At 37.6% G+C, this 16,301-nt stretch overlaps 1 protein-coding gene across 7 annotated transcripts in view; it reads left to right on the forward strand.

Moving 5' to 3' along the window:
* cacna1ea (calcium channel, voltage-dependent, R type, alpha 1E subunit a) overlaps window positions 1-16,301 on the forward strand; it is a 109,293-nt gene that overhangs the window by 28,100 nt on the left and 64,892 nt on the right. For all 7 annotated transcript variants that reach the window (XR_013296350.1, XR_013296349.1, XM_077583181.1 and 4 more), the window contains exons 3-5: window positions 3,492-3,760; window positions 12,393-12,499; window positions 12,578-12,717. Coding sequence is in view for 5 of the 7 variants with exons in the window: in XM_077583181.1 (XP_077439307.1) it covers window positions 3,492-3,760; window positions 12,393-12,499; window positions 12,578-12,717 (516 nt within the window). In the remaining 2 variants the exon portion in view is untranslated. The remainder of the gene's footprint in view (window positions 1-3,491; window positions 3,761-12,392; window positions 12,500-12,577; window positions 12,718-16,301) is intronic.

The following is a 16,301-nucleotide window of genomic DNA, read 5'->3' on the forward strand; positions in this document are numbered from 1 at the left end:
TTATTATTATTATTATACAAAAGTACAAAACCACCCAATTTCATTTATTTTTTATTGTATTTTATTATATTTTTCTTTTCTTTTTTGTGTGTGGGGGAGGGGGGTAGTACGAAACGACCCATTTGGCAAAACACGATGACGAACATAGTTCATTTATTACTGTGCAATTGTTGCAACAAGTTCCTTTTTTCTTTCTTTTTTTACGCATACATGGCACTTTTTCTCATTACCAGCAAAGATAACCAAATGAAAATAAAACTCCCTTATATTAATATTAAAGTTATTTCAAAGTGGTGTGTCCTTTTTTCTTGTTGGAGTTTTATTGAAACGTCGACCATACGCTCCGTTTTTCTCCCTTTACATTTGAGTTGCCGCATTGTCTCCTGACTGTTGCTCTCATGAGTCAGCGGCTGATTTCGTAAGGCAGAAACAACGATAATGACCAGATTTCAGACAAGAGTCTGCCAGGTATATATGTGCGTTCTCGCGTTCTATTTTTGGATGGAAATCTTTGCATCTCAGTGCTATGTGCCACTAAGTCCTGTTACCAGAGAAGATGCTGTCAGCCTGCTGTCAAACATGCAACATGGTCACCCTGGTAACCTTTTTTTCTTCTTCTTTGGGTTATTAGTGTGGAGACTGTATGTATATTTTATTGATGACACCTACTCATCACAGTCACCTCATGTGTCAATGTTTTAAGTGTCCCAAACAAGTATTTATACGTTAATTTTATTTTATTTTTCTAAATGCTTTGATGCAGCCTCTCAATTGCAGAGAACGAGTGAGGAAATGGTAGTTATTACAAAAACGTCCAGCAGGTGGCAGCAGAGCAAGAGAGATCAACCATGGCCATGTTGAGAAAAGCTCATTTCCCCACTTTGATTTGTGATTAATGACGAAACTTAACTAAATATAGTTTTATATATATATATATATATATATATATATATATATATATATATATATATATATAGTATATACTAAATAGTTATATCTAATGCTAATTGCTGCAAAACAGAAACAGATAAAAATATACTTTTTTCCCTGATGAAAGTAGAGACTCTAATCTTTCTTTTGCGAGGTTCCATGTTTTTATAGCAATAGAACACAATATTCTGTGGGGCTTGCAAAATTAGTCAAAATCCAGTGAAACAGCCGGGATTGCTTCAGTGAAAATGGCTGGGAGTGAATGAGTTAAACAACTTGCTTTTCACATTTTTGCCTCCATATTGTATGACACAACGGGTTAAATACACTGAAGTCACATTCAACTATATATATATATATATATATATATATATATATATATATATATATATATATATATATATATATATATATATATATATATATATATAACCATGTTCGAGCAAGTGGGAAAAAATAGAGACTCCAACCATCATGTGCATTCCAGGCTGCAAATACTTGTCTCAATGCCTTTTTCACCAGGAAGTCGACATCATCCTTACTCCCTAATCATCCGCTGGCAACACCTAATTACCATAATAACCTCTTCACCTTTCAGCCATAAAAACGGTGACTCTCAGCCCGACATGAGGACAATGTAGTGCCATCATTTACTCTCGTTTCAATTACACTCGTAACCTGTTGGAGATGATGATCCTCTCATCGAACCGCGAGGAAAAAGTCGTACTCTATTTTTAATGTTGGTGCGCTAATGAGGAAGAGGCCTCACACAAACACACACCGTTGTGGTGACGCACAAGAGTCTGATTTTAATAAGGTGCCAATGAGGATTATTTTTAGCTGCAGGTTCTATATAAAGGATAGTCAGTGGTTCTCTTTTTACACCATGTACCCCAAAAATACTTGACTCTACAAGTAGCATCTTAATGACTAACATTAAAATACAGGAGTTTACTAAGCTTAGGTTTTCATAAAAAATGAGGGCGTGTGCTATGTTACTATGGTTGGGAATCACTAGTCTATAGTTTAATACAGTTTCTACCATTAACTTGTGATCCTAGAACCGTACAAAGTTAGGATCTGCCACTATAACATACTTCCTTAGACAAAATGTACTACTTTCCTATTCAGATAGCAGTTTGGCACCATATTGTGCCATCTTAGGGCATTTCAGAATGAGCACAACAGTTTTTCAGCAAAAGGAAGAATTTGTTGTGGAAAAACTTTGTTTTGTTCTGATCTGTAAAGCATCCTTGGGTGTCCTGGAACCGTGCTGTATACGTCCAATTTATTACTATTAGGATTATTATGATAATGATGATGATGATGTCTGTGATGCACCTTTTGCACTGGTTACAAGCGTACCTAATAAATTGTCCCGTAGCGTTCACATACATTTTCAGGAATTTATGGATGGATAGCATATGGTTCTGCCTTGAGATACGAGTGCCTTGACGTCAATGTTTTTTTTTTTAAAGATATGAGCCGTTGCTTGTATTTCAGACCCACACCACTAGATGGGGCAGCAAATTTCACAACATCCGGTCACCCATAGCTCAGATTGGATTCATTTTAGTAGATGAATAATATTAGTTGGTGGTGCTAATGCACCATTAAGCTAATTAGCTAACTGCCAAAAAAAAAGGTAATAATGATAGTAAAAAATAAAAGAGACCACATTTTAACATTGTTGTTTAAAATATATATATATATATATTTTACAATTTTTCTTTCTGATTTTGTTTTAGGAGGCTGGTATAGATTAATTGCGTTTCACTTCATTGTAATTGGGAAGTGTCATTTGAGAAATAATAAGTTTCATGGAACTAATGGAATAACTTTATAATCGAGTGAAAACAACCTTCTACCAACATATCCGTGCTCCTGTATGAACACTATAATTAGACACGCACTTGAAGTTGTCCTTCACATTGTTGTGTAAATAATAAGCGCCGATTGATTCCCTGCTATGCACCATCCAATGATTTCTTATCCCTTTGGATTTGATGTAGAACTTGTTTGCATATTCATTGCTAGACCAAATTGGATTTTGACCAGGGAAGGGGGCGTGACATATTTGCATGAAGACACGTCGTGCAGGTCCCGTCTCCTGATTTTTGTGTGCGGAAAGAGTGGAGGAGAGGTGCAAGCTTCTCCCTCACACTGCAATTCGGCTCTCTTGTTTTGAGGGAGCAATGGCAAAGTTTATTTCTCTTCCAGCCAGGAATGAAGCTCTAACTATGAATGCTGGATTATTTCAATTGACGTGACCTGTTGCAGCTCCGTGCGGATTTTGAGGGTGTGTGTGGATTTTGGAGGATACGTTTTGGTTTTACGCACAGAGTGGTGGTCAACTGCTTTTTTCCCCCCTCGACCACGCGAAAAGACAAAGCTGAACATGCTTTCATGTGTTTTTCTAAGCAAAAACTAATGACGGACTGATTGGTCACCGGAAGCAATCGAACGCAGCACCGCGCCCTTTTTTAACCACCTCGATTTCTCATCACCCACCGTTGCCCGCTTCTTCTTTTATTTCTATTTTTCTTTTGTTGCCTGGACAGAATGGCCCGCTTCGGGGACGACGTTCCGGTCTTGTTGAGCACCGGCGACGGCGGCTCGGAGCGCAACAGGAGCCGCGACGGAGCGGCGGCGTCCACAGGTGGCGTCTCCCCCGCAGCCTTCAAGATGACCAAAGCGCAGCGTGCCCGCGCCATGGCCTTGTACAACCGAATCCCGGTCCGGGAGAACTGCTTCACCGTCAACAGGTCTCTCTTCATCCTCGGGGAGGACAACGAGGTCCGCAAGTACGCCAAGAAAATCACTGAGTGGCCATATCCTTTTTTTTTTTGAACAAGCTGCGCATGATGCTGTCCAAACATGTTTCTGATGGGATCCACTTGAACCAAATAATCACACTTGTAATATTGCTATGAGTGCGAGATTTTACTGAGATGTTAATCTTAGACAAACTGTTCCCAAGAGATGACACAAGCAACGCGTAAAATTCAGCACCACGGATAGCAATTCAAGGGCGATTCTAAAAACAGAGATTTAAGGGTGCTGAACCCCCGACCAGGCAAAAACATTTCACTTTATTGTACATTTTAACGCAATCGTACCCGTCCCTCTCTCTGTGTCCTAATAGGAGTTATACAGTAATGTGAAACTTGTTAATTAAGTAGCACTTTGGCTTTAAAATTAACACATGCTCATGAGGAAAACCCACATATCCTGGTTTTAAGTGGGGTGGGTTGCTGTATTTTTCTTGTTAAAATATTACATTTCAGCCAAGCACAGTAGGTTACACAGGTTTTTTTTTTTTTACAGCTTGTTTTAAAACGTAAATAAATACATTTTACATACAGAATAAATTAATAATAATAAAAAATCTACATTGTATTGATGCTGTGATTCAATGTAGGCCCCCAAATAGGCTAGAAACACCCATGGATAGCATGCACGAGCACTCCTATCACACAAGACACTTTATTAGGTACACTGCATGCTGTGGTATGATCCGCTTGGAACAAAAAAATCTGACTTGTCAAACATGATTTTTAAACATGATAGTTTAAGAGATATACTAATATAGAAATATGTGTATCATTGTGGTTGCAGTTTGCAGTGGTGTACAGTAGGTGGTGTCAGTCTAGGAGGTAAACTTAAGGTGAACACATCAAAATCAGAATGTCAAGCTCACATCCACGGAAAACAACAAAGCTATCAGCTTACTATGGGCAAGAGGTGGGGAACTGCCTGTACCGGTTGGTTACTCATTGAGTCACTCACAAGATTTTTTGGGGCACAGTTTTGATGTCATATGACCTTATAAGGTCATATGGCATAAAAACTGTGTACTGAAAAAATAACCAGCCTGTTTTGTTGTTGTTGTTTTTCATATTTCAAGTCTTGGACTCACATTGGCTGGGAAATTAATCTACTCTAATTTACTACTTTTTACAACCAATGAAGCAACTTTATTATTCCATCTGCGATCACTTGCTAATAGACGTTGGTGCATGCGTGTGTGTGTGTGTGTGTGTGCGTGTGCGCGTGCGTTTGTGGTCCCGCTCACCAGGTGTCCATGCCAGGTGTGGCCTTTTCTATGCTATTGTTGCGCTCAATACAGCACTCTTGTGAATAACTGGATCGTCTGCTACTGGATTAAAAAAAATAAAAAGAGAGAGAGAGAGAGAGAGAGAGAGAGAGAGAGAGAGAGAAAGCAGTCTATTGTGAAGCGTCATCCATTGTTGTTTCCTTTGCATTTGTCCATTCATTGGCGTTATTAAAAATAAAGTCAGAATGAGATCTAATCAACAGGCAATGTTGAAATCTTGCTATTGTTTTATAAACCAATGGCAGTATTTGCACCTTGATCACTATACGATTGGCTTTAAATCAAAGTGTTATGTACGCTGGAGTGACAGGAAGCAGGTTAATGTGCTGTTTGGGAGGGAGTGTCCTATTACATCTAATGAGCTCTCCTGCGGAGGATGAACAGATATTAAGAAGAATTATATGTAAGGATATCTGATCACTGTGTCATATACCATTGCAACAAGTCGTCACTCACTGGATTATATGGTTAGCTAATACATTTTATGGAGGGGAGATGCTTGAATGTTGGTGTGCTCTGGTCAGTGAATCAACGTGAAGGCACAGAAATTGTCCCGGAGATGCTAAACTGAATGCGCACCCCGTCATTTAAATCAAGTCACACATACAGTAACATTATATATTCTTTGACTAAATGTTTAGGAGTCACTGAAAGTTTAGCTAAGCAAAGGAAATTAGGAAAACTAAAAGTGGGATTGTTGTTTTTTGAGGGAAATTTTTACAATTAACCTTAAGTCCAGGAATCAACCAATAAATGTAGCCTTTCTGTAACTCTACCAGTCTCTCTGTATCTGTGGTGTACAAAAAAAGTTTAAAACTTGCAAATTTCATTTCATTTCACATTTGTTTCCTCCCCAAAAAGAAATAAAAATCCCCACTTTTATCTTTATGCTCCGAAACGTGAGGTCAGAAAGTTCGAGGGGTGCTAACACTTTCGTAAGGCACCGTATATTATATATTATATATATATTATATTCGGTATTGTATTGGTATAATATTGGATATTATAGACTCTCCACACATCCCTTTTTAGCCACAAACCATGTTGCCAGGTACTTTAAAAATATAAATAAAAAAATTAATAAATAAATAAAAAAAAATAAAAAAATAATAAAAAAAAAGGTTTTTGATTTAATTATTTATTTTTTTTTTTTACCAAATACTTGGTTTTAAAAGTAACTTAGTTAGATTAAATGTCACTTAAGTAGAAAATAAATTAGTAAAATCACTTAACACAAATACTTTTTATATTTAAAAAATAAATAAATCTTACTAGACTTCACTTTACATAAATCCATTTTTTTGGGGGGTAAACTATGGAGTCTTTTTAGCCTCACATATAGGTCAGACTAAGTTCATCTGTAATTGCATTTTAGGGTCATCCGGAAATGTCACTCTTTTTGTGAATCGTTTATGCAACAATCTTACTGCTGTGAATTTGAGTCAACTTACTTTTTGTACTTCCCTTCTCATGCGCTTACGAACCATTACAGAGGTTAGGCCTTCTTTTGCAGTACAGCATTTTGCACCCATCTTACCCATACTCCATCTTGAAAACCTGAAAACGAGCTTCGTGATAATATTTTGGCCCCTATAATATAAAAAAAAACGTGTTAGCTTGCTTTCAAAGTTACATACATATACACGCTTTAAATTAATGGGTAAGATCTTTAGATATCTTCCTCGTGCATATGCCACCTATTACAAGAAAGCAGATGTCATACTATAATTGGTTCAACTGGAAGTTGAAGTCACCTGTCAAAATGTACATGGTTAACACACACGTGCAGCAGTCCCTGCAGTAAATCTCCTAAAGGTCAACTGTGTGTTCAGTCGAGCATCACTCGCCTCCCCGTGAGAGGATTTTTTTTTTTATTAGGAGTGCTCAATGAACATGATTAGATTGCTTGATGTATTTTTACACAAGCATGTCTGTGTGCAAGGGCTGGTACATGGCGACTTATCTGTCTGAGTTTTGTGGTAATGTGGAGAGGAAGTAGCATTAACCAAACACCCGGGATGAATTTCACGTTGAAGGCTGAGGGAAGACTGACAGCTGCTCCTCTTTTTTGATCCCTCCTGGGCCTCACTGGAGTAGGAAGTGCCCCCATTGAGAGGCTACACCTTTAAATAATTGATATTTCGATTGATTAATTTCATTATTTTTTTGTGAATGTACTAAGTAGAGTAGGTTTGCTCTGTTTTAAAATGTTCCATTTAAAGGATTATGTCATATTTTGTTTACTTAACAGAAAGGTTAACACAATGTTTTCTCATGTGAAAATACAGTATAATGTGAAATACTATAAAACTTCCAAAGCCAAAATAAAAGGTGAATCCTGTCACATCACATCCTACTAACACAACAGATGTGGTGCCATGTCTATACTTTTATATAAAGTCATTACATTAAATATTTAAGTGTGTTAGGTTTAGCTACAACCCATGATCATTCAATTTTATATAAAAAGATTCTGGAATACACTCAATGATTCAATAATTTTCAGCAAAATCTGATCTGAAATGTACAGAAGAGGATTAGGGCCAGTGAAGAGAGGGAAAACAAGTTTGGCAGGGTTCTAACTTTAATCTCAGAATTCTGACTTTAAAGTCAGAATTCTCACTTAAAAGTGAGAAAAATAGTAGCACTAATAAAGTCAGAAGTCGGACTTTGTTCTCAGTTATTCTGAGAATAACGTCAGAATTCTGAGATTAAAGGCAGAACTCTCACTTTAAAGTCAGAATTCTGAGATTAAAGACAGAATCCTGCTTCTTCTTCTTTAGTGTCAAACAAAATAGTGTGCTGCCATCTAGTGGTCGACAGTGGAGTTACGATTAACAGAGGAGGCCGAAACAAAATGGTTATAAACTGTACCGAGAAAATCTGCTACATAGCATGACCGCAAAATCGGAACCCGCGATGGAGGTGGGTTTAATGTAATACAAATGGGCATGTTGTCTTCTAACAGCTTGCCGTTGGTTTCTTCCCATCAAAGTATGCTGTGGAACCTCTGAAGATTTCGGGGAAAGTAGGCTACCCATCACACATTGCACAAGACTTGAGCAATATTTTGAAGGACCAGCATAAAACGCAACAAACAAAACACATTAAAAATACGAATTGTAATTATTAGGAGCTCTGTGCTTGCTTCTTTTCAAAGACCTGCTCCCATCTTGGGTTAATGGGGAGATAAGGACACCCAAAGTGGGATTACTTGTTTCTATTTCCATTTATTCCTATGGCAAAAATCTAAATATATTTGGGTCTATATCAGAGCAATTCAAAGGTCCATGTTCATGTTACCAAAGGCCATTTCCCATTTTTTCTTGGCCAAAAGTTACCTAAGAGTTGACTTTGTCTGACTGATGGCTGACTGCATTTATCTTCAAAATGGATTCTCGGGAAGCAACCTGCTGAAGTGTGAAGGTGACGCGTCGGAGGGGATGACTGTGTCAAATATAGCTAACGCTACGTCGTTTAAGTTGCAAACGTTCTTAATGTCACACTTTTTCAATAGCTCAGCTTTACTATAATTATCCGAAAGGTGTTGTCCGCCTCTTTCATTTTTCAATGATTCCATTAAGTGAGGCTCAGCAGCCAGCAATTCCTTCTCCAATTTCACCTTCAGTGTGTGGATGCGAAGTGGAGCGTGAGCATATCGGCGGTCGCACACGGCATGGCAGCCCGTCTCTGTGTCTATTTTTACATGCGTGTTTTGAGGAATTGCAGCACGGCGCGAGCGTCATTGCGACTCAGAGGATCGCTTGACTGATGAATCTGCACGAGGCGTGAGAGCGCAGCACTCAGGGAGGACCGGAGTGATTCGTTTACAGACTCTTGTTGAGTCTCTGTTACTTTAATATAAGTGTTTTCGTTTTATTCACAATTTTAAACAGTTTCAAATTGTTACTAAGAAGTCTGTGCGACGCTTTTGTCAAAATGCCTCAAGGATCAAAGAATTTATTATGTTCCCTTGTTGATGCTAGTGATCCATTTCTCGTTTTTGCCCAATATACCGCTGGACCAATGCTGAGAATTTTGTTACCATGACGATTAACAGAGGAGCTACTGGTGGCTGCATTTTAAGCCCCGAACCTAAAAAGAAAGGCTACAACCTGCGAGCCCTCACAAAGTCAGCATGGATTGTATTTTCCATCATGGAGGCAGTACTTCATGGACCCATCACTGATTAATTTTTTTTTTTCATTATAGAATGTAATTATATTGTACAGTGTGTGGGAGTTAAATTCAATTCAAAATTAAATTCAAAATTTTTATTTCATTCTTTAAAAAAAAGAAATGCAAGGGGACAGAAAGAAGGGAAACTTGTCGTATCTGCCCCTGATCAATAAATAAATCAATCAAATCAAATCAAAATGAAAAAAATATATATATTAATAGTCAACACAAAATAAATTATATTAAGCAGTCAAGAAGCTATTTGGTAACAAACAAAATGATTCAAGAGCATTGCTTTGCGCTATTTATACTTTCCCAGTAATTGAGCTTTTATACAATTTTAAAAAATATCAATGGACTGAGATGATTTAGTTTCATAAACCAGATTGTTCCACAAACTGACACCCTGATTTGAAATACATCGTTTAAATATTGTTGTTTAAATATTTTGTTAATATTAACATTTCTAGTGTTAATGAGAGCAACTCATTTTGAGTGTTAAAAAGTAACTTGGTGTAATATTTGTACAACTAGTGTAGTGTAAAATCAACACTGACCAGTGACTATCATCAGTGTTGTTTTAACTCTATCTCAGTGTAATTTTTTTTTTTTACTTTCAAAAGTGTTGTAGTGCTGTCTGTAGGTGTTGAATGAACAGTGCCGATTTTGCTGTTATTAAGTTGAAGGATCAGGTGCAGATCAAAAAAGCAAACAGGCAAAAAAGTGGTCACAAAAGGATTTATTTGCCTCACTCATCTACTTTTGAAAGGCCTTCGGTGTTAATTTCACAGTATCGGAATCTACTCTCTTTGATTGTTTTTTTGTTTTTTTTTTAATCCCAAGCGCAAGATTAGAGGCTGCCCCAGTAACCACCAAGCATTGACTTTTGGCGCCAAGAGAAACCTGTTGCCGTGGATACCCCCTTCCACCTTGTTTTTCTGCCTTACTTCCTCCCTCCATTACATCTTCTTCCCTCCTGTTGACCGCTGTTTAAGGACATGGAGGCAGCATTTATCTTACCAGCATGAGATATATATATATATTTTAAAAAAAAATACAATAAGGAAGAAGGCAGCACCTCATGCTGATGCAGCTATTATGTCATTAAGACATTTTCTTGTCTGCTGCTTGCTGATGGCCTCACAAGTGTGTAGCAACCCGCTGGGCTACTTTGCAGCACGGCCCAGGTTCAAGTTAGAGCTGGTGGGTGTTAACATTAGTATTTGCTCTTTTTGTTCAGCCTCTCATAACTCACATGCCCCAGAGTAACCCCACTGGGTATCAACAGCCGCGCGCTGCCGATCTGTCCGGTGTCAGCCTAATTTGGTGTCATTGCCTCCCAATCCTCCTCCTCCTCCTCCTCCTCACCCTCTTGTTTCGTAAGCATCAGCCTGTCTCCTCCATCTCGATCACTTTCTCATCTGTCTTTCTCACCCTATTATCTCTTTGGTGCTGCCTTGCTTCATCCTTCTGCCTCTGCACAGTGTGAAGTCTGAGGGACACTATTTCAATGCGGTTGCAGTCGAGATAAGGTGTCAGTCTGAATGGGTTTATAACAAGGTTGGTTCGTTTTCTTTGTATATGTTATACAGAGAAACAGTAATAGCCTCACTGTCTCTAGCTTAGCAGTGCCAATGTGATTGACTAAATTAGTAGTCAGTTTCTGTAGGGAGCAAGGAATAATTGGGGGGCGTGAAGTGTGGTATGAAACTCAAAGATTGACCAGGTCTCGTCCTCTCATTGCCCACAATATTAGGTACCCCTGCACAGTGCACACATGAATTAATGACAGCCAATATTGACAAAAAGTATTGTATTGAACAGTTATGTTTCTTTCTGTGCACTTATCGTTTTCATTGGGCAGCAAAGCAAGCAAATACATTTAAATAATCACCTTTCTCCAGAAACGTAATCGATTTGTAATAGAAGACGCACAAAGCACAGTCAAAAATGCCAAAATTTGAGTATTCAAATGACGTCGTTCAAATCATCCACAGTCAGGTTTTCATGAAATAAATTACTTGAATTTCCCCCCAAATAATGCATCCGTTTATCATTTCTGGTTACAAATCTTTAGCATTTGCGAATAGATTAAGTTGATTAGTTCTGTCTTTGTGTATGTAGAGAATTTATATAATTTTCTATAATTTCCCAGTCACCATGTTTCTTAGATATGACTTAGATGAATGAGCCAGGTTCAATATGCAAAACGGTGGGCGCCATTTTGCATATTAGCGCTTAGCTAGCGCTACAGTGCGCGCGACAAGGAACAAAAATGACAAAGGCAAACAAATGACAAAGTAAAATGCATTGTCTGGTAAATCATACTGAAATGTTTCTCTTAAGATGTGTTGCTGCTTGTATTTTGGGTGATTTGGTATCTGTTCATTTTAGTTTGTGAAATTATGATTGTGAATGGTATGATAAACAATGACTTTGCGGCCATGTTGAATGTGCTGTAGTGTTGATCTACACAGCAAAATTGGAAGTGTAAATTTAACTCCCATAGTGTTAAATTTAACACTTTCCCTAAGTTTATATAGTTCTCACTAGTTCCGAGTTAAATTTACTCTTCCAAAAGTGTAAAAAATTAACTTATTAGTAGAGTTACCCGGTAACTAAAAAATGATTAACACTAGATTTTTAACTAAATTTAACATTACAGAATTTGCTGTGTAGCAACTATTACCTTGTGAAAAATACAGCCATGGTTATTAAAAGATACAGCAATTTACGTCTCTATCGTTATTATGTAACTTGTTGGCGCTATTATGCAGGAGAGTAGTTTCATACCACTTGTGAAGTGCAGATACAACTGATAGCTGTGAGTAAATCTCACATATTCAATTTAATTGGCAACATGTTCATGTTAATTCAGCAGAAAAGATGACTCGCATCTCGTATCAAAGTTAGCTGGGATAGGCTCCAGATATTTTTAATTAAAATACTACCTCGGTGACAGTGTTAAAACTGAGCATGAGTTAGCACTATAACACAAAAACAACATTGCCACGCTCATTACTGCCCCTGTAGGACTGGAGTGGGACAGTATCACCTGACACTTCATGACCTTTTAAATCAACCGGTTCAGAGGGTTAATTCAAGTTGTCTTCGTAAAGCCATCATTCTGGACACTTATCTTGTATTCCTTAACTTCCTCCCGTCACTCCGTTTGAGTACATGATCCTCGCCACCATCATTGCCAACTGTATCGTCCTGGCTCTTGAGCAACACCTACCCGAAGAGGACAAAACGCCAATGTCAAAGAGACTGGTGAGACAATAATATGAACATTGGATTGCACTTTATGATTGAACTGTTGATTAAGACACTATTGGTTTGCCCCAATAGGAGAAGACCGAGCCTTACTTCATCGGGATGTTCTGTTTGGAGGCGGGAATAAAGATCATTGCCCTGGGCTTCGCATTCCATAAAGGCTCCTACCTCAGGAATGGGTGGAATGTCATGGACTTCATTGTGGTGCTCAGTGGGTGAGTCGATGCGGCATGATCTCATCAGAAGTTAGAGTCATATGGCACCCTATGTATGTAACCCTGCAACCTGCGACTCTGGAGCCACATATGGCTCTTTAGTCCCTCTCCTGTGGCTCCCTGTGGTTGCTAAAAAAATAGTAGAAATTAGTATATTTTTTAAACATATTTATTTTTTATCTCTTAGATAAACCATTTTTAAATGAATGATTTAGATTAAAAAAATGAATAATTAAATATTAAAAAATTAGCAGAGTCCAAATTTTTAAATCAGAATAAGAAAAGTAAAAAAAAACCTAAAAAATTCCAAAAAGTGACCATAAAATGTCCAAAAAGGAACACAAAAAGCACAAATTTACCATAAAATGTCCATGAAACAGCCAAAAATGTCAATGTTCAAAAAGTAGCTATAAAATCCAAAAACAAAAGAACTCCTGAAAATTACCATAAAATGTAAACAAATGCCCCCCCCCAAAAAAAGTCAGAAAGTTTTTTTGTTGTTGAAAAAAAAGCAGCTAATAAAAAATTAAAAAAATACTGTACCCATAAAATGTCCAAAAACAAAAGAAGAAATCCAGAAAATGACCATAAAATGTCCACAAAATTGCCCAAAAAATGTCAGATAATTGATAGCAGAAAAAAGTTCAGAAAAAATGTCAAAAATAGCCACGAAATGTCCCCCCAAAAATAAGAAGAGAGGCAGAAAATTACCATAATATGTCCATAAAATTGCCAAAAATGTCGGAAATTTAAAGGATCTTTGTGAAGTCTGTCACTTTTTTTACTGGTGACTGCCACCTCTGGCCCAAAGCGTGACTGCAGCATCTGTGTCAGGCCCGTTCATGGTGCCCGTTCACGACCATAAAGCAACAGCCACAGTTGACAAACAAAGACATGACGTCAAATGAGGTAAGAAAAACTCCGCCCCTTCCCTCCCCAGAGAAACTGTGGAGTGTGAGGGTTCGCACACTAAGAAAATAAAAGCTGATAGGTGCAGTCAGAGTAAAGCAGTCAGGGCTCTTCGTACTCATCTGGGCATTGGTGGAGAAAAATGTATGAAAAACGAAGTATGAAAAATGACAAAAAATAAAATGAAGTGGTTATAGTGTGTAAACCATCCACACTTCTTAAGAGCAACAAGAAGGCGAGCTTTCTGATATCAAAGTAGTTGCTTGATTAGGAAACATATTAGCCTCACACGCACACGCACAAACACGCACACGAGTGCGATGGGAATCTGACGGCGTTCTTAGAGAATTCTATATGATTCCGGCGTCTTCCATTATTGATGAATCCAATTGAGGCTTGGGCTCAAGGATGCTCTTGTCGCAGCAGGAGAGAGGAAGGATGCGAGGTCGGAGCGGAGATGACAATGAGGAGGGGGGGGGGGGTGGCTCGCTATAGCTGATGATCAATTGACATCGCTTGAGGAGAAGGTACTGTTGGTCCAGAATTAGAAGCTTAATTAAAACACGGCGAGACAAGCAGTTGTTAATGGATTATTGTAATGGCACGGGCACAAATGGGGAAAGTAGTAAGACCACAGAGGCTCTCCCAAGGGTGTGTTGTTATTAGTCACTTCCAACAGTCACGGCTTGGACTAGAGTTTTAAATTGAACAGTGATTTTTATCTGGGTTGGTTTACTAACATGCACTTTTATTTTGGAGTCAGCCAGACCTGATGCATTTCGCATGATTAACTTGGTGGGATACATTATGGCCGACTGGCACTTCAAATTTCTCAGACATTTTCCATTTTTGCACCATGCGTGTTAGAGTTAATCAACTATTCATGACTGCGGTGTGATAGAATCATCCAGGTCTTCTTTTTATTAACATTCACTTCCACAAAGAGGTTTGCTAGATGCTTGTCCAAGTGATCATTGTGGGCGCAGGAGGAGAATCAGAATATAGCCATGTGAATGTTCTGCCTTGTGATTTTCCTTCCATTCCAGTACGCGTATACATGTCACAAGAGGTGCAGAGCCTCATTATACACCCAATGATGCTTATGAGATACGCTGATGATATTAGGTGAGCAGGCAATGCTGCCAGGGAGCTCGTAATTAGGTGCAGTCTCTCAAACAAGCCCGCTCACACACCACATTTAATTGACTGCCCTTTTTTTTTTTTTTCAAGAGAGCTTGTCCTTACAGTATAAGAATTTAATAGGATTTGTAGAGGAAAAATGTAATTAGTGGAAATATGACTTCGTTTTTTTTGTGGAAAATTATAAATTATTCATGAGTGCTCTGAAATGAAGATCCCCTTTTATGCAGTGTTTTGAACATACATAGGGAATGTATTGAGTTTTTTGTTTTTTGTTTTTTTACAGGATTTTAAGTACACAGATGTTCACATTGCTGGAAATTTAAAATTATGGTCAAAGTTTTATAGCAAGTGATCATTCAATGTGCTGTGGGAAATTATTCGACATATTTCACTTAATTGGTCCAAAATTTAACATCTATTCCCAACAAATAATATGCCAGCAATGTAGAACAATTGAAAGCTCTTCCATTAGATAGCAGAATATACAATTAACCTGTGTATCCACTTTTCATTCATACAAAAGAAAAAGTCTTTGTTTGCTGTCTGTAGCAGCTTTATGTCCAACTAAACAGGCTCAAATTTCACATTGAATAAGAATACATTTGAGAGTGAATTAAGCTGAGGTGATTATTTCAGTATATGCACTTTTGGTGCCATTTTTGCTTGGTGTTAGATTTCTCGTCTAAAATATGTACCTTGGTTAAAATAGTACATGTAATACTGATTTTATTTTTTTTAAATAAGGTTTTCAAATCCTGTGCAACATAATATTGCTACTTTGTAAAGTACCAGCTTGGTCAATTTTCTACTTCAAAATAATAACGTGAAACTAAGAAAGCCATACCACACTGTATACATAAGTCAGACAAAAAACAACAACAAATAATGAAGTAAAAGGAGGAGCCACCTATGCCTTTGCATCCTGCAAAGTTATGTCAGCTTATAAAATCGTAAGCAATAGCCTTTCTACACTGCTTAAAAAACTGCTTGCAGTGTTAAGACTGCTAGCAAGATCTGAACATAGCTTCACCTCAATAATTACCTCCCCACTCTTCAGTCTTGTCCAAACTACCATTAACTCACTAACATGGCCACTCATAATAGCAAGTAATCATAAAAAGTGTGTAATTGTGACTCATAGAAAGATGTCTAGCTTTAACAAAATAGCAGCGCTAGCAATACTAAGCTAGCGTTAGCCACCGCTGCTTTGTTCATAGCAGGCCTTATTTGGAATGGATGAACTTAATGTTATTGGTTTGAAGTTGTTTTTTTTTTTTGTTATTTGTTTTTCCAATGTACAATGAATCGTTGAAGTTTTTTTTTTCTATGTACAATGAATTGTTGAATTGTTTTGGATTTAGAACATTTGGAAATGTTGCTAATTCTGTGTCACTTCTGAAACTTTGTAGTTCTGTCTGTTGGCAAATGAGGGAAAGACATTTTATTTTTTTATTTTCCTCAGCCATGGTTTATATATATATAAAAAAAAAAAATTCTAATTAGAGGTACAAAATGGCTCCTTAAATTTTTTT

The sequence above is a fragment of the Vanacampus margaritifer genome, chromosome 13, assembly GCF_051991255.1.
Source record: "Vanacampus margaritifer isolate UIUO_Vmar chromosome 13, RoL_Vmar_1.0, whole genome shotgun sequence".
Lineage (NCBI taxonomy): Eukaryota > Metazoa > Chordata > Actinopteri > Syngnathiformes > Syngnathidae > Vanacampus > Vanacampus margaritifer.